Here is a 24,286-nt window from a genome sequence, read left to right as displayed (position 1 = left end):
TACTAAGCTACTAGGGGTTATTCATTTTCGAAAATGAATGCTAAGCTTATCAAACAAAACACGGTATAAGCACACCTGATTTTTAAGTTTTCCTGACACAAACACACCCGATTTTAAGCACGTCAATAAGAACTCGACACAAATAAGTATAGGATTCGGGTTCAGCCATTCGGTTTCACTTATTCCACCCGTTAACAACAAGCTGTTTCTTAAAAAAAAAAAAACAAAAAAAGATTAGCAAATGGGCCGGATTCCACCCGTTAACAATCGGCTGTTTCTTAAAAAAATTAAAAAAAAAAAGGATTAGCAAATGGGCCGGTTCAAATTGGCCCTATCCATCTAATATCATCCGGTTAGTCAAAACTCAAAACCCCAACGATACCCTCTGAAATTTGTGCATTTCACAGAAATTGATTTACTCTTACGATGAAGAAATTGATAGAATTTGGGAAGAAAGCGATGTTCTACGCTAGGGTTTTATCGGGCTACGAAGAACGTCGTATCAGATCTTACCGTCTTGACCTCCAAAAACGTATTACTGAGGTAAACAACCCTTCACGCTCTACTGCTTTTCAATCTACAATTGTCCCATCTTTATCTACTATTAACACCCACACTGATAGAAATTTTATGATATTTTAATCCTTGATTATATTATATTATTGACAACAAAATTTATTATCGTTACTTGTAATGAATATGTTGTTGATTTTAGTGTATAAATATGCTGGCTGGGTAGTTATAGAATAGTTGGGATCTGATGTAAGTTTGTAACGACTGTAAAACAGTTATAATAGGATCGACAAATTCCCCAACAGAATATAATAATTTACACCCTTGATGAATACATTCTACTGGATGGTTATAACTTTGTGGTTTGGTTCCCCTATTTACATACTGAACACACATCAAGTAAATATTGCTACGTGTAAGGAGCATTTGTCAACATGTATGTATGCCAGATTTGTTAGAAAGCAACTTTGATCTTTCTCTTTTTTCCTCTTCCCCTTTGAAGTCAAGTTTGGTGCTACACTCATCACTCCCTTTGGTTAGAACATATAACCAGATTTTAATCTGAATTTATGATGGGATTCAGTATCATCTATTGAAGCTTATTCACACAAACTCCTCTGTACAACAAGAAAAAAACAGGATAAAGAAACAAATAATATTTTGCAACTTTGAATTATACGATTACAAAAACGTAGTTTAAAACCTACAAAATTACTTGAAAACCAGGCATAGAAGTGTATTTAGCACTGAGACCTGGGACAGGGCTGTAACGAGTCTTTGCCCAAGACTTGAACTTGGACAGGCTTTGCTCAGCTCAGACTTTAACCTGACATTTGGTGACTCAAAAAGGTTCACCGGGTTAACCCAGGATCAGGCTGACCTGTCATTGCTGGGCAGTGGTCAAGGCTCTGGTCTTGGGCTGTTTGTGAACCACCAGTTGGTGATAAATAATAATCTGAGACATCAGAAAAGATGGAGGCTGTGGAAGGTCTTGCTTCTGTGTGAAGTTTGGGCTTAGAAACACTTGATCGGTATACGTTTTAACTAGTTATTGCTTAACAAAAAAATCTTAGCTTCCTCTTTGTGAATGTGGCCTACTCATGTTAAGAGTATAAGAGGAATATGATTTTTGGGTTATATGCCTCAAGAGGGTGCCCCCCCCACCCTACCCCCCCCCCCCCCCCTACAAATAATTTATGAGTATAATGTATTGGTATTAGTTAATGGGTATAGAGTAGAAAACTGGCATATGTTATGGTTCTTTAGGGGGATAACATGAGCAACTAACACAGTCAATGTGAAGACTGAGGGACTAAAAAAACAACTGGCTGGTTAGTACATGGATCAATGGGAACAAGGATTTGTGTGGAAAGTGTGTCAACATCAAAAGGTCACAATTTTGATTACGAGACCTAGTGATCTACTACTCGTCCACGTCCCACTGAAAGGTCTTGACGAGCTGGATACATGAGCAAACTCCCCATCATGGTTTGACCCATCCATCAGCCGAAATCCATACATGGGTTCTGAATTTGAAAGTTCCCAAATTTGTTGGTTTTCGTTTTATTTCATGTATTTATGTAAATTATGTGAAATCTGGGATTCACATCGACCACACTATCTTAGGAAATCGTTTTTAGACATTTAGGGTTTGCTTACAAGTTTCAAGCTTTTTGTCGAAACTGCTAAGAAAGAATTGTCCTATATGAAGGACCCATTTCATTAGCTAACTTGCTTTTGTGTTTTTGTCCCCTAAATGTTTTTGTCCCTAATATGCATCAAAACTTGTGAAATTATTCTTTGTTGTTTTCTAATATGTTTTTTTGGTAATTGCTAATGATCAATCAAAATTTCGCTAGTTTCATACTGACGTGACATCATTTTCATTGTGGACTTTTGTGTAACATTCGTTAACTTTGCCCTCTGCATCGTCCTGAATGTGACTAATGTCTTCAATTATTTTCATCATCAGCAATGGCGTGATTGCAAATGCTATGCAATCTCACATTTGAACTAGTTGCTATAGCTTATATGACGAGCAACACCTATAAAACATATCTTGATACCATGATGAAAGAAACACGCCATTAGCAATATATTTCCTAATTGTTGGACTCAGATTCATGTGATGCTGTTTCTTCATCTTTTTCCCTTGAACTTGTTGTAGGCAGAACGGAAGAAAGCGGAGATTAGAAAGATCCCGGAACAACTTATCCTATCTGAGGTGCGACAAATGGTGGAAGAGATGCAAGCTGTGAATAAGCAGTTAGAGGACACGGTGGGTCCCACTCTACTACCTAAATAGCGGCAGTTAGATGAGTTATAAGTAATGCGTTGTGGGTTCATCTTTTGTAACTTATGTTTGAGTGGTTGGGTGTTTGGTTGCAGGAGGCCGCCATTAATGAATACTTCAAGCCAGTTGATAAGCAAGCGCAGATGATAGTTGAAAAGAAGCTTCAAGAAGAGGAGAAAACGATGAAGCAGATGATGCATGCCATGAAAGCACAAGCGTTGCTTGATAACCAAGAAGCCGAGAATAATGCAAATCTTAATATCCGCAAAGATGAGGCAGCGTCAAGATGATTTAGAAATGTATTCTGCTGTTCGCCTTTTTGATGGTAATGTATTTGCCAGGTCTCGTTTCTCATGTTGTTTTGAGTAATAATATAAGCGCTTTTAATTATGAAATTGAGATCTCATGTTATTGATGCATGCTTGTTCAGTCATAGGAGCCTTTTGTTGATTGTCGTTCATCGTCTTCTTGAGATATAAAATTTTATGAACTATTTGTGCATATAGTTAAATAACATGAGTTATATGATCCCAATTTAAAGTAATAAAGATATAGTTGTACATTATGGCTTTTAACGTTAAAGAATCGTATACTATCTCACCATTTTTTTTTTTCTAATAACAATTTTACATCTAAATACTTGTATCCTTACATTGTAAGTATTTAAACTGACACCGCTGTTATGGAGAGCAAACATCGTATCACTATACAACTAGGTCATGATATCTCACCTGTTTTACATAATTTTAAGACTTTAAATAATAATCATCGTTTGGAATATAACCCATATTACTTTTTCAACGATATTTAATCTTTACTAAGTTTGTTACTTTTAAACATATTTAAACACATTCTTGATAATTACGTTTAGTGTGTGTGTTCACTCTATAGAATGAATGATATGTTATAAACAAAGTTGTCATATAGTATGTATTAAAAATATATCCAACACTATAATACTCTTATTGCCAGTAAAATAAAATAAAAATTATTAGTTAATTATATTGTAAAAGTAGATGCCTCATGTTCTACAATATTTCCAAATGGAAAATAAACTAAAAAAGAGGGAAACATATAGTTGACAATACTTGTGCCTTTGGGGTGTGGTATTGTGGTTGATGAAATGTGCTAGAATTTGAAACATCTTCTGTACGAATATGACAGTATAATTTGTAACATCCTATTTTGGGATTTACATTAGACAGGAAAATAGAAGTTATAGTTTGGGTCCGTAATGTTAAAGATCAGACTATAAGGATTATTTGTGCAATTTAACCCCTTTGGTTACATGCTTATGTGAACACAAGGGTAAAGTCATAATACGGTTAGTGGAAACTAACAACGTTAGCAAGTTGTAAGAAAGTGAAAGTTTTGGCTAATAGTGGAAAATACCCAACTACGGGGACTAAATTTGTAATTATGCCTAACTTAGTTAAATGCCTACAAGTTTACGTTGAGGGGATTAGGGTTAAGGATTCTTTAGAAGGATGGTAGGACTTTGTCTTAGAATCTTGCCTTAGGAGCTTAGCTCTGTGGTTTCTATATGTGGCCTTAGCTTGTTATCGTTGATTTACGTGTCCACGTTGTGTGTTATTTGTCTCTGTTATGCGTTCTTAGACTCTGTTTTTCAGATGTGCGGCTGTTGGGTAGTTGTGTATGTTTTATTTGTCTTTATGTTGGGCATTCTATGGGTGAGATTATACTGGGTATGATGCTATATTAACATTGAACATTTGGCATATTACATTGATATTCAGTACTTGATGTTCAAAGGTTCACATAAGCATTTATTGGTTGGTGTATACGTTTGTAAGGTCTGACATTTTTATACTAATGTTGTTTGTAACCTGTACGTTGACTTGTGCACAGATATTTGGATATTATCATATGCATCCATAACAAAAATAACAAGACACATAACAAAGTATACTTAAAATTAACAAAACAACATAATGAATTCCTTCGAAACGAAGGTTACTTAGCCTATGGTGATACTGATACCGATCACGACAAGTAGAATGGTAATGACTCCAAAGTAGATCATGGTGTGGACACAAATAGAGACTCCGCTGGTTTGCATATTGTTAAACTCTACGCCTCGACTCTTTGCGGGCAGCTGAAACAATAACCCCGGTGTCAATAGCACAAACAGTAACACGCCTATAATAACCGGTGCCCAATCTCCCATTTCCTTAGTTTGTCACAACTCAGAAATTTGAAAAAAAAAGTATATGATATAGAGTACGATGCCATATATAATCCAACAACATTAGAACACAAATCCAAAGTTTTCATAGTCAGAAACACATTGTGAACATCGTACAGCTATGTGAAGCTGGCCAATGTTAATTTCAGTTAAATTCTACATTTGTACGTACTCTAGATAGAAAGATGTTAAGTGGATAGTTTAATTGTATATGTACTTTCTTTTGCGCACTACAAGAAAAAACCCTTATAGGGACGACTAGGGCTGTTCACGAGTCGAACCGAACCGATCAGACCTTTGCTCGTGCTCGGTTCGTTTACAAACCGATCCGAACCAAGCGTTTTTTCAACTGAGCCAAAGTCGAGCGAGCGTCTTTCGATCCGAGCATTTTTCGAACGAACGTTGAGCAAGTATCGAGCGTCGCAGAATAGACAAGGAAAGTGACGATGGGAGTGCTATTTATTAGAATAAAGTGCAGTTTTCGTCCCTGATGTTTCGTCCAATAGAACACAAGTAAAAATTTAACAAATAAAAATGAATACAAAAACACTCAACTAGTTCTATCGAGATTAACTAAGCGGGAACATAAATCGTCAACAGATTGAAACATACCTTTATTCTATCGAAAGTTTGAAATTGAATGAATCGATTGAAGCTTGCCCTGACGAGTTGGCGTCTTGGCGAGTGGCCATGGAGAAATCGAATAACGATGGCCAATGGGGGTTTTGATTAGGGTCTTGCACTTCTGAATCAAATGGCGGGTTGAGACTTGAGTATTGATCATCGACGCTTCACATTTTAGTATTTGAAATTTTGACTCAATTACTCAAATGGACATTTAAGTAGTGGATAATGGACTATTGATATTGGATTTCAATTCTAATTAATTAAATGAGCTCTATTTGGATCTTGTACCAAACATTGTTAATGTTGGTCTCTAATCATTTCACTAAAAATGATACACACACAAACACAAATATATATATATATATATATGTGTGTGTGTGTGTGTGTGTGTATTAAAAAATAAATCGAGCCGAACCGAACTGAGTGGACCTTTGCTCGTGCTCGGTTTGTTTACAAACCGAACCAATCCGAACCGAGTATTTTTTTAATCGAGCTGAATCGAATGAGCAATTTCCGAGCATTTTTCGAGCGAGCATCAAACGAGCATCGAGCGCCGAGTAGTTTGAACAGCCATAGGGACGACACCTTTAGAGAGGGCATAAGTCGTCTCTATAGATTACCCTATAGAGACGACAAGTTGTTTCTAGATAGGTTTCGTGCTTTTGAGTTAGGTTACCCAATAGGGACGACATGTCCTCTCTATAGGGTGAAAATATTTTTTTTTGTATTTTTTATATTCTCTAGTTTAATGAATTAGAAACCCTAAAAAATGTTTCAACTTATAGAGACAACATGTCGTCTCCATAATTTTAAATTTTTTTATGCTTATGTAGTTTATATCTATTTAGTTTTTGTGTGTCGTGAACCGGAATATTTGCATGTTTTGATATGACAAAATTGGAGAAAAAAAACAAAAAAAAAGTTTCAATGGCAACATAAGTCGTCGCTAACGATGTTTAGCCTTTAGCGACGAAAACGTTATAGCGGCGATTATGCAATACCGATGGTTATGGGGTATGAGCGACGATGCCTTTAGTGATGACACGTCGCCACTAGTGCCTTTAGCGACGATTTTGGCTACCAATACGATGACATATGTCGTCGCTAAAGCCCGGATTTCTTGTAGTGCATAGAGACAACAAGTCGTCTATAGGTGAAAATCTTTTTTTTTTTTAATTTTTTTAAAGAAAAACCTATAGAAATGATAACTCGTCTCTATATAGCTTATATGTTTTTGTTTTTATTTTTTAAAGAGAACCTATAGAGACGACATATCGTCTTTATAGGGTTTAAAAATATTTTTTATAAAGAAAAACCTATAGAGACGATACGTCGTCTCTATTGGGCTTAAATGTTTTTTTTTTTAATTTTTTAAAGAGGACCTATAGAGAATACATATCGTCTCTATAGGGTTTAAAAATATTAGAATAAACATTTCTTTTATTTAGTAAATATTAAGTTTAATTTTTAAAATTTTTTTGCACAAACTTGTAGGGACGACATGTTGTCTCCACAAACTCTTCTATAACGACGACACCTATAGGGACGACTTTTGTAGCCTATAGGGACGAGGCTGTAGAGACAAATTTTATAGATACGATATGTCGTCTCTATAGGTGAAAAGGCCTATACAGATAACATGTCATTCGAAAAAATGTCGACCCTATAAGGGTTTTCTTTTCTTGTAGTGGTTGATTTGTTCTCTCTCTCTCTCTATATCTATCTACTATAATAAAAGAAACTAAGTTTTGGACACATGTCATTCATAGAAAGAATGATCAAATTTATACTTATCGTATATTAACTAAATAAATAAATAATAAATTAATATTAAATCTTCATACTTTAATAAAATATTATCCTCAAATCTAAATTGTTAATTTAATATATTTTTAAAAGAATTACCTCTCTTTCCTACTTATCTTATATTAAATATATAAATAATAAATTAATATTAAATGTTATCCTAATTTACTGAAAATATAACTTTTTTTATTAATTGGTATACAAAATTATATTTATTAAACTCGTGTAAAACGCGGGGATTTTAAAAATATAACATTTTTATTATTTAATTTATAAAGTTACATTTATATAACACGTGTAATGCACGAAATTTTTAAAGATATAACTTTTTATCATTTGCTATGTAAAATTAGACGTGTAATACACGGGGTTTTTAAGGATACAATTTTTTTATTATTTGGTAAAATTTTCAACCCGGCTATACACGAGTTTTTTAAAGATACGACGTTTTTAGTATTTAACATACAAAATTACATTTATGTAATATGTGTAATACAGATGGTGTATAAAGATATAACTCTTTTTTTTGGATCTATTCAACAAGTGTAACGTACGGGGTTTTTAGGGATGTAATATTTTTATTATTTGGTAGATTTATTCAACCCGATTATACACGGGTTTTTTAAAGATATGACATTTTTAGTATTTAGTATACAAAATTATATTTATTTAATCTGTGTAATACACATGGTTTTTAAAGATATAACTATTTTTTATTATTTGATATGTAAAATTACATTTATTTAATCCGTACAATATACGGGGTTCATAAAGATATAACTTTTTATTATTTAATATTTAAAATTACATTTATTCAACCCGTGTAATACACGGGGTTCTAACCTAGTATATATATATATATATTGTGTAAACATGGGGTGATGTTTGTATGATATGAATGAAATTTGGAGTTTAGATTAACCATACCCATGACCGGTTTTTACATCTCTAATCTACTTCTTTTTTTTTTGTTCGCGTTATACAATAAATGAAGCAATTCAACTATAGTCTATTGGAAATTTTCAATATATGTTGATTTTTTTTTTATCATTGTCATAAAATGTCTTCAACTTACAAACAATATATGTTACATTTACAAATTACAAATGTAACCTCCAATGTTTTAGAAACTGAATATCATGACTAAACATATTTATTTAAATAGTCACGAATTTTTTTATACTTATCAATTTAATCATTTAACCTTCGAAAGTAATTACAATATTACATTCAATCAAAATACGCCACATGTATCAAAATAATTTTTTTACGCAAAACATATACCATTTTACGTCAAGTATGGCACATGTCGTTGTCTTACTCTTACTGGTAGTTAGTCAAATCAACGTAAATTTATCTGACAATGTCTAATCATCACCGAAGTAATTTGTGTTAAAACTAGGTTTAACCCCCCGTCGCGTTGCGGCCGAGGCTTACAAAGCAAGAACAATAGAAGAATGTTCGGCGTTCGGTTTCACATAAGTTAGAAGCCAATTGTTTGTTACATTCCGCTTACTGGTTGTGCAATCGAGGAAGAGAACCACCATCGATCATTAACCTAAAGCTAGAAATCAACTTACGAAACTGATAGACGGTGGCAAGATCTGAATCATTATCGGCCTCATACCTTACCAACAACAACTTGAGATATTGAAGAAGAATGATTTAAAATTTGGTTCATCTATCTTACAATATTTATTGTTTAAGCTCTAAATACCAACAGATCTCACAAATATATTATAAGCAAGTGCAAATTAATACGTAACGGATATAAAGAAAAAACTGACACATGTAATCAAAAGAGATGAATTAGAGATTTTGAAAAAAAGGAAAAAGGAAACCTCTGGCTCGTTACCCAAAGAAGTTTACATTTAGACGTAGACTAACTCGAATTTATACCGAAACGTACATAAACTATGCACGTTAAAAATTATTTTTAACGAAAATGTATTATATTTGACCTAACTCGTTTCCTAAAAACGTTTACGTCGAAACGTAGAGCAAATCGAATTTATACTAAGGCGTCCATAAAAATATGCTCGTAAAAAATAGTTTTATAAGTAAATGAAGTATAGGGCTAAACTTGAAACAAACTATTAGTATAAAACTTAATAAAATTACCTAAAAGTGTGCCAAGTAGCACGAATGTCACACCACTGCCAGCGACCACCAACATCGGAAAAGCTTGTAAAAACAAAATAAATAAAAAAGGAAAAAATAACACCGATCGAAAAGTAGACGTAAATCGTTGAACCGCACAACCCGTTTTGGCGTGTCAATGCTAAGAAATTAGACCGAAGCGTAAGCGTAAAATGTAGAAAAGAATAACAAAGTCGAATTAGGACCAGCGGGTTACGACGAACCTGTCAAACGGGAAGAAAAAAACGCGTTGCGACGGACCTGTAAAACAGGAAAAAAATATACGAAAAAAACGTGGAATCTCACACGCACATTGCGGCATGTTAACTCACAAAATTTAGAACGAAACGTAAAACGAAAAAATTGTGAAGATTAAAAGTTTGGGGACCAAAGTTGGAAAAAAGAAATTGATAGGTTAATTTTGAAAAGATGAAAAGTTTGGATTAAGAGTAAAAAAATCTAAGGGGGTAATATGAAAAGGAAGAAAACCTTTAGGTTACAAATGAAAAATTAACTTTTTTTTTTGGAAAACTCTCCATGCATAGGGTATAACACCTTAATGGCAAAACAAGTTACTAATTTATAGTTGGTAAATGGTTCATGATTGGTCCAATGTTGGTTTGGATTCCTTTAAAATCACCCAAATTAGATAAATCTTTGGTGTCTCATGGCATTGTTGAAACATCTACAGTTCAAAAACTATGACATTTATAAACACGGTTAGTTATTTGTCATATCAACAATCATCAATCTTTTAAGTTCTTGTGTAATGGGACGCTACATCACACCAAACTCAAGCATACCGCCTCATGGCGCCCCTGAACACCGTTACAGAGGGCGTCATGTGCTGAAATGAGCTCCTCTTCGCGAAAATTTTCACGGTGTTGCCCCTTCTTCCCCACTCTTACGCGTTTCGCTACTTGTCGCATAACGCCCCACAAAGGCTTTAGGACTGACTACACATGGCCTAATAACATTAATTTTTCAACCAATCAATCATTTTTCATTCATCTTTTATATTTACTTTTAATAACATAATTATTTATAACAATAAACTATTTAGTCTTTAATATTTTGTAATAAATTTTAATAAATTATGTATGTTTAAATGTTATACACTTAAAAATATATAAAATATTATATAATAAGTATGGAATTTCAATATTTATAATTCAGCATTACATTACATTACCATATTATAAATTAGGAAGATGTTTGTGCTTTATGGCTTGTATTTCAAGCATGGGGAGTCTTTCAAAAAATTTTTTTTTTGATTTTTCATTTCTAACCCAAATGTTTTATTTTTTGCGTTTTAACCTTTTTTGTTTTTTTTACTTTTAACCAAAAAATTTTCATCTTTTGCAATTTAACCCCAACACATTTTTATTTTCAACTTTGATCCATGTATTTTCATCTTTTTTCAAATTTTTCGTTTTACGTTTTGTTCTACTTTTGCGAGTAAACACGACATAACGTACGTGCGAGTTTCAAAGTTTTTTCGATTATTTTTTCCCATTTGACAGTACCGTCACAACGCGTCTATTTTTCCCTGTTTGACAAGTTTGTCGCAACGCGCGTGGTATTAGATCGACTTAGTTATTCTTTTCTATTTTTGCATTTCAGTCTTATTTCTTCACATGTTACATGTCGCAACTGCCATACGTGGTTCAACGATTTTACGTATGCTTTTCGTTCGGTGTTATTTTTTCCTTTCTATTTATTTTGTTTTTACGAGCTTTTCCGGTGTTGTTGGTCGCTGGTAGTTGTGTAGCATTAGTGCTACTTGGCACGGTCTACCCCCGCGGGGGCCTTAATCAAAAAGTTCAAAGCAATTTCCCTCCAATGACTTTAATCGAAAACTAAACCAAACAATTACATGCAAGAGCGCTTTAACAACAACAAAGCTACGAATGCAAACAACTATATGATGATTAAAAACCATGAAGTTAAACGGTATGTCACTTTTGGATGAGGTGTTATAGAAACGAATTTATCAAAGTTTTTTTAAATAAAACAAGAAATTATAAAGACCAGTTTTTTTAAGTCAAAGTAAAATCGAAAGAAATACTTACGAAGAGGACAACTTTCAAATTGAATGAAGTAAGAAAAAGCGAATTACACTATTGTAGGAATGATCAACGAGAAATTGAGAAAATAAAATCCCATTTTTATATCTGATTTTGGGGTTTAAGGTTTCATCTAGGACTGTAAACGAACCGAACGTTCAGCGAACAGTTTGTAAACCGTTCGGCGGGAAGTTCGTTTATGTTCGTTCGTTTAATAAACGAACGAACACGAACAAGGAATTTCGTTCGATTAGTTAAATGAACGAACATGAACAAATGTCTCGTTCGTTCAATTGTGTTCGTGAACGTTCGGTAAGGTGTTCGTGAACGTCTTCGTGAATATTTGTTCTTTTGCGTTTGTTTGTGTTCGCATGTTTGTGTTTTAATCAAAGATTTTTGTACTTTCATATATTTTATCTTTACTTTTATATAATTAAACTTATATATATTTTATTACCCTATTAAACTAGAAAACCCTATTTCACCCTGTTTATGCATCATTTCCCTTTCATTTCTTATTATTTACATCGACAAATACGATCGACCTCCGTTCCACAATAAGGAATTCAAGTTCTAGTGGTGCTCTCTGGGCCCTCCACCTTTATCCTTCTTCGCATTCATCAAATTTATTTGTGTTCGTGAACACACCCATTTCCTTAATGAACGAACACGAACATAAAATCTCGTTCGGTAAGTGTTCATGAACCGTTCGTGAACACATTTATTTCCTTAACGAACGAACACGAACAAGGCCTTGTTCGTGTTCGTTCGGTTCATTTACCGCCCTAGTTTCATCAAAAACCTTAAAATAATTTTTTGACTCATTGAAGCAATTCAAATTTTGAGTTGATAGAAAAAGGGGTTTGTAAGATCCATATATTTTTTGACTACGAAATCAACCATCCATGTACTAGTTAATATGAACTTACATAACTTGATAGAAACAGAATTAAGTTTCTATATTCTTAAATTTTGAAAACTTTACAATTTTTTAATTTATAAAAGTTAAGAATTTTTACAAGTTTTTATGTAAAATAAACACTAGGTTAAAACCCCGTGTAATACACGAGTTGAATAAATGTAATTTTATATACCAAATAATAAAAAATATATCTTTAAAAACCTTGTTTATTACACGGATTGAATAAATATAATTTTATATACCAAATAATAAAAAAAATACATCTTTAAAAATCTCGTTTATTACATGATTTGAATAAATGTAATTTTATATATTAAATAATAAAAAGTTATATTTTTAAGAACCCCGTGTATCGTATGGGTTGAGTAAATTTAATTTTATATATTAATAATGAAAAAAGTTACTTTTAACATTTTTAAGAACCTCATATATTGTATGGGTTGAACACATGTAATTTTATATACCAATCAATAAAAAGTTATATCTTTATAAACCATGTGTATTATAAAACCTTTGTACTAGGCTGACAAAATGACTCAAATTTCAGGGACTAAAATGATATTTAACTCTTTACATTATATATATTAATTTATATTTAGTGTACGTCTTTTTTAATTTCAAGATAAATAATTTTGAAATCTAATAAATATTTCAAAAGACTATATTATCTCCTATACGAATTGTTTAAATTTATATTAAATTTTAGGGTTATTAGATTTTATCACCCCTAACTATCGGTCTTTGGCCGTTGCCACCCGCAACTAACACTTTGGCACCTGACACCCCCAACTTGACTTTTTGTTTGTGCTGGCACCACCCAGTTAAATCTGCACTAACTGGGTTTGTTTTTTGTCTGACGTGGCATAGATTTGCTGAGTTGGAGATGATTACGTGGCTATGAGCCTATGACGTGTCATATGTCTCTTCTCCTTCTTTATAACACAGATAGTCCCATAAAAACCCAAATTTCCTCATCCCTCATCTGGGTTGCATTTTCTCATAACCCTATCTAAACATAATTGATGAACACAAACACTCCCCCACAACCATCGCCACCTGCACTGCCACAACCACCCTACTTCACCACCTCAACAGCAAATCGAATCGAAACAAAGATTTCGATCTCACCTCTGTTCTTCAAAACCTAAAGGGTAACTAAATCTCTAATCTTTATCTTAATTTGCACTTAACCCACAATCATTCTGTCAATTTTTGACCTATTTTCATCTTTCTGATCAAATCTCTAAGCTTACAATGCCGCCACCGGAAACCCCACTTCGTCGGAAGAAAAACAAGTCTCTGGCGACCGGAAAGTCTTCTCACAATCCCACCGCCGCTAGCGATGGAGGGATTCACCGGCCCTTGATTCAAGACCCCGAGTTGAAGAGACCGAGGGACCCATGTGTAATTATGATTATATTCAGAGGTGGGGTTTGGTGGTGGTGGTCCGGTTGGTTTTGGATGAGGAGGTTGATGTTGGTGGTGGTGGTGGAGGAGGAGTTGAAGCTGAGGCTTTGGAGGTGTCAACTTCTAAGATTTAAAACTGTTAAAGAAGATCTCTACACAAAAACGGCTCCCTTCTACGAAGGGTTTTCTTAGTATCCACATATTTGTTCAGAATCTATCTCTTGTATTAAAGCAAAACAATGTTGACCATTTGACCATGATGTGGCAATGGTCTTTGGCTAGAGAATTGGGTTTTAGGCGCCATTTATCTCAATTCTCTCAATTCTCAATCAATTCTCCTTACCGCCTCACAATTCCTTCATTCTTCTTTCACACGCTCCTTGGATTATATATGGAAAGTTGAATAATTCTATCAATTACCGGAGGATCTGTTGCTAAAATATGGATGCGTTTCCAATTTTAAGGCCTACATACAATTTACGGCTTTTAATCGGAGGATTCAAATGAACATTCAAGTGGCCTGTTTGGTTTTATCTTCATCATCCTTCGAAACTGAAGCATCGGTAAGTTGGATTCCATCTCTGTTTGTGATTTTGTAGTTGTTATAAGAAAACCCTAATTTGGTTGTGTGATTTTTTTGTTGTTGCTGTTGATTAAGCCGCTAATTCTTTTTTATATGTGGTTTTAAGCAGTTCATTGTTCTAAGATCATAAATATGAAAAGTATTTGATTATATGAATCTGCTGAACTGTGGTTTAGAGTTTCGATTAAACCTATGAGAGTGAATACGAAATTAGGTTGTAGATGATATTTGTAAAAAGTTAAAACTCAAACGATTAATTAATTTAATTTGGAGATTGAATGTTTCTAGAAGATCATATCTAATGTTTTGATTTTCCTTTAATCACCGTTGATAATATTATATGGTGTGTTTCTAGAAAATCATATCTTCTATATGCCATTAGATGTATGTAATTAATATGGAATGGGGATTTTGGTTTAGGTATATAGATTTTTCTATTAAATATCGTCTCGATGTGATTTTTTGTTGACACGAATTTGTATAACTGGAACCTATGTTTTCGTTCCTTTGAAGCAGATTACAAGCTTTCATGATTTCCATTCCAGCTGTAAGTAGTTAACATTTACAATGAATAGGAGCGGTAAAGCTTGGGTTACAAACATGTGCCAGAAGTTAGAAGATATACGCACAGATATTGATAAACTTGTATGCAAGGTATGCTTCTTGATGCTTTTATGTAATAGTTTTAGTTTCTTTTTCCAGTTGGTCTTCAAGAAAATCATGTAATTTTCATGTTTTTTTAGAAGTATTTAGACCATGTTAATTTATAAGTATCATTGATTCGTGTCGCTGGAGGAATTGAAGATGGACGAATTTATAGTACTCAAAACGACTTTGAAGATGGACGAATTGCAGGTACATTTCATTTTGTATATAGATTATATGCTTTGTCAATCCTTTGAAAATCAGTATGACTTCTGAAATTTGATTATGTACTTGTGTTATATTTGTAGAATAAGATGTATTTGCAGCTATGCTAAGTTTGAAAACTCAAAATACAAGGCCTTTTGGTACATCTAGCCTAGGATAACATAAGCAGTAGTCATCCACAACACATAAAATTATATTTTTAATCTACAAGTATAATAGGTGTAGGAAGGCTAGCCTCTGTGAACACTTATGCTAATATGATATTAATGTTTTTTTTTTTTGGCAGCCTTTGGTTATAGCTCTTCACATGTATCAGAGTGATCAGCACGTTTCGCAGGTAAACACATTTTCAGTAGTGTGTATATAATGCTATGCCATTTTACTATTAGTTCACTTTTATAGTCTTCTATTTATCACTGACTTACTATTAGTTCACTATATTGCCATTTTGTTAAATTAGCAATTAGAAATTTTTTGTTCTAAGATAATCAGGTGTTGACATTTGCTTTCATCATGCCAGTCGTTATTGAGAGGCCGACTCTTAAGAAATGAAAGACCCGTGGATGAAGAGAGGCTTCCATTAGTGGCAGCAACTAAGTTAGTCCAGCTAAGACAAATCATACTTTGCAAGAAAGTTCAGGTAATGATTGGGTACGAATCAGGCTTCAGAAGATGCTGATCATACTTTGCAAGAAAGTTCAGGTAATGATTGGGTGCGAGAAACCTCAGGTACTGAAGTAGGTGGTATTCGTTTGCAAGACGACAATGATGTTTGGCATGAACCTGGTTCATGTGAACCGGCTGAAACTTGGTCTGATGGACCTTCTGAACCACTAAAAACCTGACAAACTGTTCCCATTAGTAGAGCCAACAGATTCACGCACCAGAAGATGATAATGTGTACAGTATGAAATTAAAAGAACTTTTAAGCAGGTAACTTTTGATTTTTAAGGTAGTCTGTATTATCATTTGTTTTTCTTTGCAACTGATTTTGTTGTTTATCATAGGAGAAGTGTTTCTAATCTTCTTAGAAGTGGATTCCGCAAGAGTTTGGACCAATTAATTCAATCGTATGTTGAAAGACAAGGTAGTGGTCCTATTGATTGGGATCTATACATTAATTTGCCCACACCAACGTCACCAGAGGGTGGACAATGCTCTATGTCGCTTTGTATATGAGCTTAAGATTACATTTGAGATTTCTAATAGTTGCTGCTTCTTTTTCATGTTGGTAGTGCTTCTTTTAGAAGTACTTAGACCATGTTAATTTATAAGTATCATTGTATTTAACCTTGACGTTTTTCTTTCTTGAATTTGGACCAGATAAAATCAAAGCTGCAGATGTTGTGCTGGAGCCGGAAGCACAAATAGTACGTAACTGGACAAGTCCTGTAAGCGAACCCAACGGGATATATGGGCCCAATCAATCTTTGCCGCCGATTAAAGCTTCTATGTTTATGTGAAACTAAGAATGGATATGTAAATATGCAATTCTTTTGAACCCTAAATCAACAACTTTTTTCGGATTGATGATGTAAGCGGTTGTCCAATCGCTAAATATTGTACATTCAGTGCAGAATTGGTTGTCCGCATAATTTATTTCATTCACTGCAGATTACAGAATTATCCATCCATTGAAATCGAAACAGATTAAGTCGCTGAACTGATTCGCAGAAGTTCAAAGTCCATCCTTGCTGCATTCGCTGCATTGTTTGTCCGTAGAATCAATCCATTTTACTGAAATCAGACGCTGCAAAATCAGTTCGTTCATGGAAAGTTGTTTACGTGCAGAATTTGGCTCATTCGCAGTTCTGTTACAACGGTAGAAATTAGTCCATTTGCAGAATTAATCACTGCAGAATCAGTTTAATTACGTAAACAATTCATCCGTTTAAACCAGGGTCCATTTGCTGATATACTCATCCGCATATTTGCATACATCCGCTGATATATCAGTATTCATTCGCTGAACATAGTTTTTTTGTAGAATTTGTTTTTGTTCATTTGCAGTTGACTATAACTGTCTCTTCGCAGAATATTGTACACCCGCTGAATTATCCGCATGATTGATTTGACGATTACATGATATCACTAAATGAATATAGATGCTGAAAACCCTTAATGCCGACCACTATTTTTCACAGGTTTGGGGATTTCCATTTTTTGGCCGATTTTCTTTATTGCGTCTATTTGAATGATGTTTTGTTGCAATTCATTGATTAGGGCTTGTGTTTGATTGCTGGTCATTGCTTATAGAGGCTTTTTATAAGTCAGGTTTGTGTGTTTATTGTACTTCACATGTTTGAAGGTTTACTGCCTCACAAAAACTGAGTTGAAGGTTTGTTTTCTTAAGTCTGATGTCATTTACTTTCTTAATTGGTAAGAACATCTGCAATTAAGATTATGTTGTGTCTGATAAAGCAAATTCTATCAATATAACTCCGTTTACTCGAGTCATGAATCGGTCGTGCTCATGTTGTTTATAAGATGTTTCGTGTATCGTGATTTAGCCTATCGAGGTCTGCTACAAGTTGTTAAGTAAGTGTCGTGGTAGGATTGTTGATTTGGTTTTCGAATAAAGTTAGGTTTCCTAATCTGGTTGAATGATTATGGATGGTAATGTGAAAGACTGCACATCCGATTCAACTCTCCTTTCACATGGCAACCATTAAATATGTAGCCATGATGGAAATCATCTTTGTTTGAATTTTACAGATATGTGCCTCATAATCTTTTTTTGTCCCAATTCTCTATCCTATTGATTTAAATCATGTTTTTAGCTTTGGCGGTGTATGCTTTTGACCAGTTTCTATATGACCTAATTTTATTTGGTGCTGACCCATTCATAGTAAATGGCAAAACTACCAACTATAGTTCCTTTTTGTTTTTTTAATGTTAGGATAATAAAGGTGGCTTAATTGATCTTAGAGGTTATTATTACTGATTACAAATACAAAAGTAGTCCCACCAAACTTATCTCTTTGTTACTTTTTTTTTCTCAGTTACTTAAGTAGATATCAAGCAAATCGTGCAAGTTGACAAAAAACCATGAAATTTTTGCTTACTACATCAGCTCAAATTGCACCTAATGAGAATCACTGGCTTGATGATGGTGCAGTTCTCATGGTACTTTGGATATGATTTGTGTTTGTGTTTGTTTGTAGTAATTCTATTTTGTTTTGGTATAAATTATTCTGAATTTTAGCATGATGATAGTTTAAAAGCTGCATATGAGTATGGGTTTGAATGCCACTTTGATTGGTGATAGTATAATTTATTTGTGGTTATGTTTGCTGATTGGGACTGCCTAATTATTGGTTTTAACGAGGCTACTTAGCTGTTTTGGAGTATCATTGCTTTTGGAGGATTTTTATAAGTCAGGTTTGTGTGTTTATTGTACTTCACGTGTCTGAAGGTTTACTGCCTCACAAAAACTAATTTGAAGGTTTGTTTTCTAAATTCTGATGTCATTTACTTGTTAATTGGTAGACTTTAAAATGCTTCAATGTTTAAACCATCTTTGTTGCTCATTGTTTATTGGCCAAATTGTTGTGCGATCTCTGTTTAGGAATTGTTGGCAGATATATGTGGTGCAGGTTACATATTTGAGAGAAAAGAAGTTCAAGGCCGGGCTGATCTATTGGCATGAGGTTCGGTCAAAGCTTCAATGGTGTTGTTTTATGCGAACTAGATGTGCGTTTACATGTTATTAAATCTAATTTGCTTTTTCGCTCAAGGATGAGGTTATGATATTTGTTAAAAATTGAAGTAATGTTTTTGTATTTTGATGCAGATTTATTATAGCATCAATTGTTTCATCATGATCGTGCAGCAGAAACTGTCAATAAGAGGCAAAGAGTAAGTACCCGGAATTAGGTTTTTCTCTGTTTTAATTGTTTTTGGTTCGTACTTCGCCTTTCAATTAAGTTAAAACCTGTTACATCCATTTAACCTTACATCCATTTTATTGTAATGGATTTTCGTGGTTTTTATATTAAATAAGAGATTTTAGTTATTCTACATGCTCTTGATGAGGCGAGGGATTGTTTCTTACTTTATTTATATATTTATGTCAATTCCAAGCACCAGATTTGATTATACACTCAACCATTTTTTTAGTTGGTCGAGATTTGATGGGTTGTGCTCAAATGGATTTGGGTAAAACAATAGCATTTTGCTTCCGGTAATCAATTTAACTCCTGTTATTTCACTCGACGTCCCAATTCCGTTTTAAAACCTACTAATTTTGTCATTTTAGGAAGCAAACGGGGCAAATCGTCTAAGCTTTTTAGATATCCTCTCAGATCGCGTCCAAACCTAAGAACGATAAGCTACCCGCTTTACCACCGTCAGTTGCATTCAGGTTTGTTTGATTGTCTCTTGAACTATGCTTTTTATCAAAAGAATTTGCTTTATATAATAACAAATGTTGAAAGGACTTATCAACAATTTGCGTTTCTAGGTTTCTCGTGACCGGCATCTACCGGTCTTCAATACTTACATTCACCGCTGAAAACACCCAGCCCCATTGTGCCTCTTGTGTGTGACGCATGACTTATCTTGATGTTTAGTTTTATGTGGCGTTTATTTTTCTTGGGTAGTCTATTTGTGTTCCGATGGCCGCCTACGATGGTTTTGGGCGCTTCTTATGTGGTTTTCTTTGTTCAGGTTAGCGACGGGTTTCTATGCCTTAATTTCGGTATCATAATCTATTGTTTTGTTCCTCATTATATGATTTGTGTTTAGAGTTAGGGTTTTTTTTTTTGGTTTTTGTTAATAGAGTGGCGGCCTACGGTTTTGTTTGGCAGTCTATCAACCATGTTTTTTTAATCACTTTTCCAATTCTTTTATTTTGTTGCAAGTGTTTTGTTTAAGGAACAGCCGGGGGTGGTGGAGGGAGGATGGGATGAAGGAGACGGAGAAGTTGGCGGGAGACGGAGAATTTGGCGAGAGACTGGAATTACAAAATTGGTCAAAGGGTTTTGTATCAACTAAAATCAGACATGAAACCGTAAAACAATGGTATAGTTGTTTACATGTGTGATTTGGTGTATATGTGTTTGTAGTAATTCTATTCAGTTTTGGACATGATATTATGTTGTGTTTGATAAAGCTGATCCATCAATATAACTCCGTTTACTCGAGTCATGAACCGGTCGTGCTCATGCGGTTAGTATTATATAATTAGTTGAATGCGCTAAGTCCTTTTAAAGTAAATAATGATCTGTTTTAATGAGTTTGAATTTGTATTGTATAATTAGCTGAATGCGCTAAGTCCTTTTAAAGTAAATAATGATCACTTTGTTTTAATGAGTTTGAATTTGTATATTAAAGTAGTTATTTTTCTTATTAGTAACCCGTGTATCACACGGGGATACACGGGAACTTAGATTAGTGTTACATATTTCAATATTTTTCCATCACAATTTGAGTAGCTTTAGACGCATTATCTGCAATTTTAAGTATGCCTCGTAAAAATCAACATGTGTTTTTGTTGATACCATAAATCTTTGGGGGAATTGTTGGCAAAGAAGGAGATGACGTTTGAAAACACATCTGGTGGAGATGAAGTTTAAAGACACATCATCGCCACGTAATCAGCTCCAACTCAATAAACTTGTGCCACGTCAGACAAAAAACAAACTCAGTTAGTGGATATTTAACTGGGTGGTGCCAGCACAAACAAAAAGTCAAGTTGGGGGTGCCGGGTGTCAAAGTGTTAGTTGCGGGTGGCAACGGCCAAAGGCCAATAGTTGAGGGTGATAAAATCCAATAACCCTAAATTTTATTTTATAATTATCTTTTAATTAATATTAATTATAATTAAGTAGGAGATAGAGATGAGAAAACTTAAAAATAGATGGCTCCAATGAATGACACGTGTCTCATCATTGGTTTCTTTTATTATATACTACTAGCGGTAAGACCCGTGTGCAAACACGGGTCGTTTCTTAGAAAACCATGCATAACATATATTGACAGATAGTAAAAAAATAATTAGTGCAGACTTAAAAAATTGATATACACTAATGGTCAATAGCTTTATTCAACAGCAATTTCATTATGTTGATAGCGAAACCACTGTTGTTTCTTAGAAAACCATGCATAACATATATTGACAGATGGTAAAAAAAATTCCACGTACATGTAATTAAAGTTATCCGATCACGGTTTAGTTTTTTTATATAAAGTGACTTCGTTTACCATTTCCGTTATTTTAATAATATACCATAATGCGTTAAAAATTCTGAATACACCGTTTCGACGTGCTTAAGTTTATTTAAGTTTCAATAAAAGTTTTATTCAAAATCGAACTGGTCAAATATAATAGTTTTTTTTGTACTTTGCCGTGACAAATCTAACCGATATCATCCGGAAAACACGATATTGGAAAACGACATTCTACTCGCGATAGAGTATTTTTTTAGTATCAGTATTGTCAGAACTGTTACCGGTATTTATTTTTATGGCTTTTGATCGATGTAAACCACGGCTTAATTTTTATTTTTTTGGGTTACATGAGACAACTTTTGTCTAACGTAACCCCTGTAAATACATTTTTTTCTTAATCGTAAACAACAATGAGTAGTGGCATGATAACAGACCGAATTGTATTCAAAATAATGTATTTTTAACCACATCACAATCGCCGCGCAGCTAAGATCACTATTTTACTAACTACTTAGAATTCCAGGTTTAACTAATTTTATAAGCCTATGAAAATCAATCTAAAATTAATTTGAGCTCTAATTGATAAAACCAAAATAGCCACGACGATTTCTCTCTCTCTCTCTCTATATATATTTCTATTGTTAAAATAGCATTAATATTACATGGTATCAACTGCTTCCTGATTCCCGCACTAGAAAACATCTATTTCCACCGTAAAGTTGACCGCCGACTTATATTTCAACCTACTTCTATTTTATGGGAAAATGACAAACTGCCACCGAAAGTTGCCCCAAATTCTGCACATATTATTAACACAAAAGCTTAAAAATTAAATAAAAAAAAAAAAAATAAACCATGCATGCCAATACATTCTTAAACTAAAACTACTAGAATGTTTTAACATTTAACTTTAACTGAATTAAAGTTTACACAAGTCCAAACTCGGATTTCACCTTGATCAATACCAAGTTAAAACACAAATCTTTTTCCGCAAGACAGCTTAGACATCGATGCCTACGTTTTTTCATCCGAGTTTAAGGAAACTTATAAAATTGTGCGTGTGGTAATTCTTGAATCCGCTACTGTCATATATTACGTGTATAAACATAAACTAAATAGATTTTGTGTATGCTACAATCTATCACAAGAACCTCACTTTGATCTCATTAAAAACTTGCAAATAACATATCGAATGATAATACAAAACAATCAAGGACTTGATAACTAAAATGAAGAAATTATAGAACCACCCGGCATAACATAGTTATGATATTTTCCTTGACTAGATACTAACTAATGCCTAGGCATAGATATGTATGTCAAGAACAACAAGAAACAAAATAAGAAACAACCCATAAAGAACCGTATGTATAAACATGGAGATCACACTAGTTTTCATGTTCATGAAACCGATCGCTGTCTCTTTTCCAGGCATTTGAAAGATGAGTCCTGGTGCGAGAAACGCGAACAACGCTGCAGCTATGATAGGGGCCGCCCAATCATGCATCTCGACTCCAAAGACTTGAAAATGAGAAGAAGAGGTGAAGTTTGATGTTGAGTTGTAGGATAAGGCACTAAGTGGTTAAGTGACATTGGTTTTAAACGATTTGTTGTGGGGAATATATGTAATATAATTATTGGACAAAGTTGATGAGGGTGTATAATTATATTGTTGACGAGACCGATATATAATTATTTAGAATGGAACAAAGTAGCACATGGGTGAGGGGGCGTGTAACAGAATTATGGTTATGTTATGTTTCCATCACATCTTATTATTATGAAAGTTTAGACTTTAGATATAAAGTTAAAGTTTATCTGGAAATTTATAACCGAACTACACAAGGGTCTTATAGTAATTTTACTTTGACAAATAATAAAAAATACATATAGAAGCAACAATGTGTAGATATTATATTATTATATATTTTTTTAGTAGACAACCAGACATGCTATTCATAACTATAAGTCTATTTGTAGCCAATGCAAGCGTATGCTATTACAATGGTCCATTTGTGGCTGTGGGAAATTGTTGGAGCTTCCTTCCACCCAAAAGGATGGATGTATGTAGTCTTTTCAATATATTTTCTTAGTAGGTTAGAATCGATATATTACATGAGCGGAAAAAAATGTAATTATTATTATTATTACTACATTACTACATTTACATTTTCCCTTACGGGGAATAGTTCTGTTTTCTTATTTGCCAATGATGGCGGCAACCAACAATTTTTTTTTTTAGTAAAGCATATATTAGTTAAAATTACGATTTTGCCCTCATTTCAAAATAAAATTTTGGTTCTGACCTTAGCTTAAAATTACGATTTTGCCTTCAGTTAAAATTTACGATTTTGCACACAGTTCAAAATAAAATTATTGTTTTGCCCCCAGCTATGGTCCTGCCAAATTACGATTTTACCCCGAGTTTAAAATTACGATTTCGCCCCACTTCAAAATAAAATTTTGTTTTTGTCCGCAACTTAAAATTACGATTATGCCCCCCGTTCTAAATAAAATTATGGTTTTGCCCTCAGTGCAAAATTTGATTTTGCCTCCTTTTCAAAATTACGATTTTACCCCAGTTCAAAATTGCAATTTTGCCATCGTTTTTTCCTTTTGGGCAAAACTATGGTAGTGTTTTATTTTACTTCGTTGACTCAGTGTAGTTTTTTTTCGTGCCAAA

At 33.7% G+C, this 24,286-nt stretch overlaps 3 protein-coding genes and 1 long non-coding RNA gene across 4 annotated transcripts; 2 read left to right on the top strand and 2 right to left on the bottom strand.

The window, feature by feature from the left end:
* The first annotated feature begins 375 nt into the window (after positions 1-375).
* LOC110921960 lies at positions 376-3,307 on the top strand. Its single transcript, XM_022166284.2, has 3 exons — positions 376-543; positions 2,681-2,791; positions 2,902-3,307. The coding sequence occupies exons 1-3, from the start codon at positions 427-429 to the stop codon at positions 3,094-3,096; spliced, it is 423 nt and encodes a 140-aa protein (XP_022021976.1). The 5' UTR covers positions 376-426; the 3' UTR covers positions 3,097-3,307.
* A 1,369-nt stretch (positions 3,308-4,676) lies between these two features.
* LOC110924228 lies at positions 4,677-4,994 on the bottom strand. Its single transcript, XM_022168260.2, has one exon. The coding sequence runs from the start codon at positions 4,992-4,994 to the stop codon at positions 4,785-4,787; it is 210 nt and encodes a 69-aa protein (XP_022023952.1). The 3' UTR covers positions 4,677-4,784.
* An 8,489-nt stretch (positions 4,995-13,483) lies between these two features.
* On the top strand, positions 13,484-13,858 carry LOC118489283. The gene is made up of 2 exons (XR_004887014.1): positions 13,484-13,723; positions 13,821-13,858. It is a non-coding gene; the product is annotated as an uncharacterized LOC118489283 (long non-coding RNA).
* Positions 13,859-22,742: 8,884 nt separating this feature from the next.
* LOC110921725 lies at positions 22,743-23,291 on the bottom strand. The gene has a single exon (XM_022166073.2). It carries the CDS (start codon positions 23,108-23,110, stop codon positions 22,904-22,906), a length of 207 nt encoding a protein of 68 aa, XP_022021765.1. The 5' UTR covers positions 23,111-23,291; the 3' UTR covers positions 22,743-22,903.
* Between the last annotated feature and the right edge of the window lie 995 nt (positions 23,292-24,286).

This window comes from Helianthus annuus, chromosome 17 (genome assembly GCF_002127325.2).
Source record: "Helianthus annuus cultivar XRQ/B chromosome 17, HanXRQr2.0-SUNRISE, whole genome shotgun sequence".
Taxonomy (NCBI): domain Eukaryota; kingdom Viridiplantae; phylum Streptophyta; class Magnoliopsida; order Asterales; family Asteraceae; genus Helianthus; species Helianthus annuus.
The sequence above is the reverse complement of the archived record's forward strand: the minus strand, read 5'-3'. Positions and strand labels throughout refer to the sequence as shown.

Excerpts from the sequence above, each read along its gene's own strand:
- LOC110921960 (XM_022166284.2), top strand. The coding sequence starts at position 427 with ATGAAGAAATTGATAGAATTTGGGAAGAAAGCGATGTTCTACGCTAGG. Across the intron at positions 544-2,680 it reads TCCAAAAACGTATTACTGAG|GCAGAACGGAAGAAAGCGGA; the intron begins GTAAACAACCCT and ends AACTTGTTGTAG. Across the intron at positions 2,792-2,901 it reads ATAAGCAGTTAGAGGACACG|GAGGCCGCCATTAATGAATA; the intron begins GTGGGTCCCACT and ends GTTTGGTTGCAG.
- LOC110924228 (XM_022168260.2), bottom strand. The coding sequence starts at position 4,994 with ATGGGAGATTGGGCACCGGTTATTATAGGCGTGTTACTGTTTGTGCTA.
- LOC110921725 (XM_022166073.2), bottom strand. The coding sequence starts at position 23,110 with ATGCATGATTGGGCGGCCCCTATCATAGCTGCAGCGTTGTTCGCGTTT.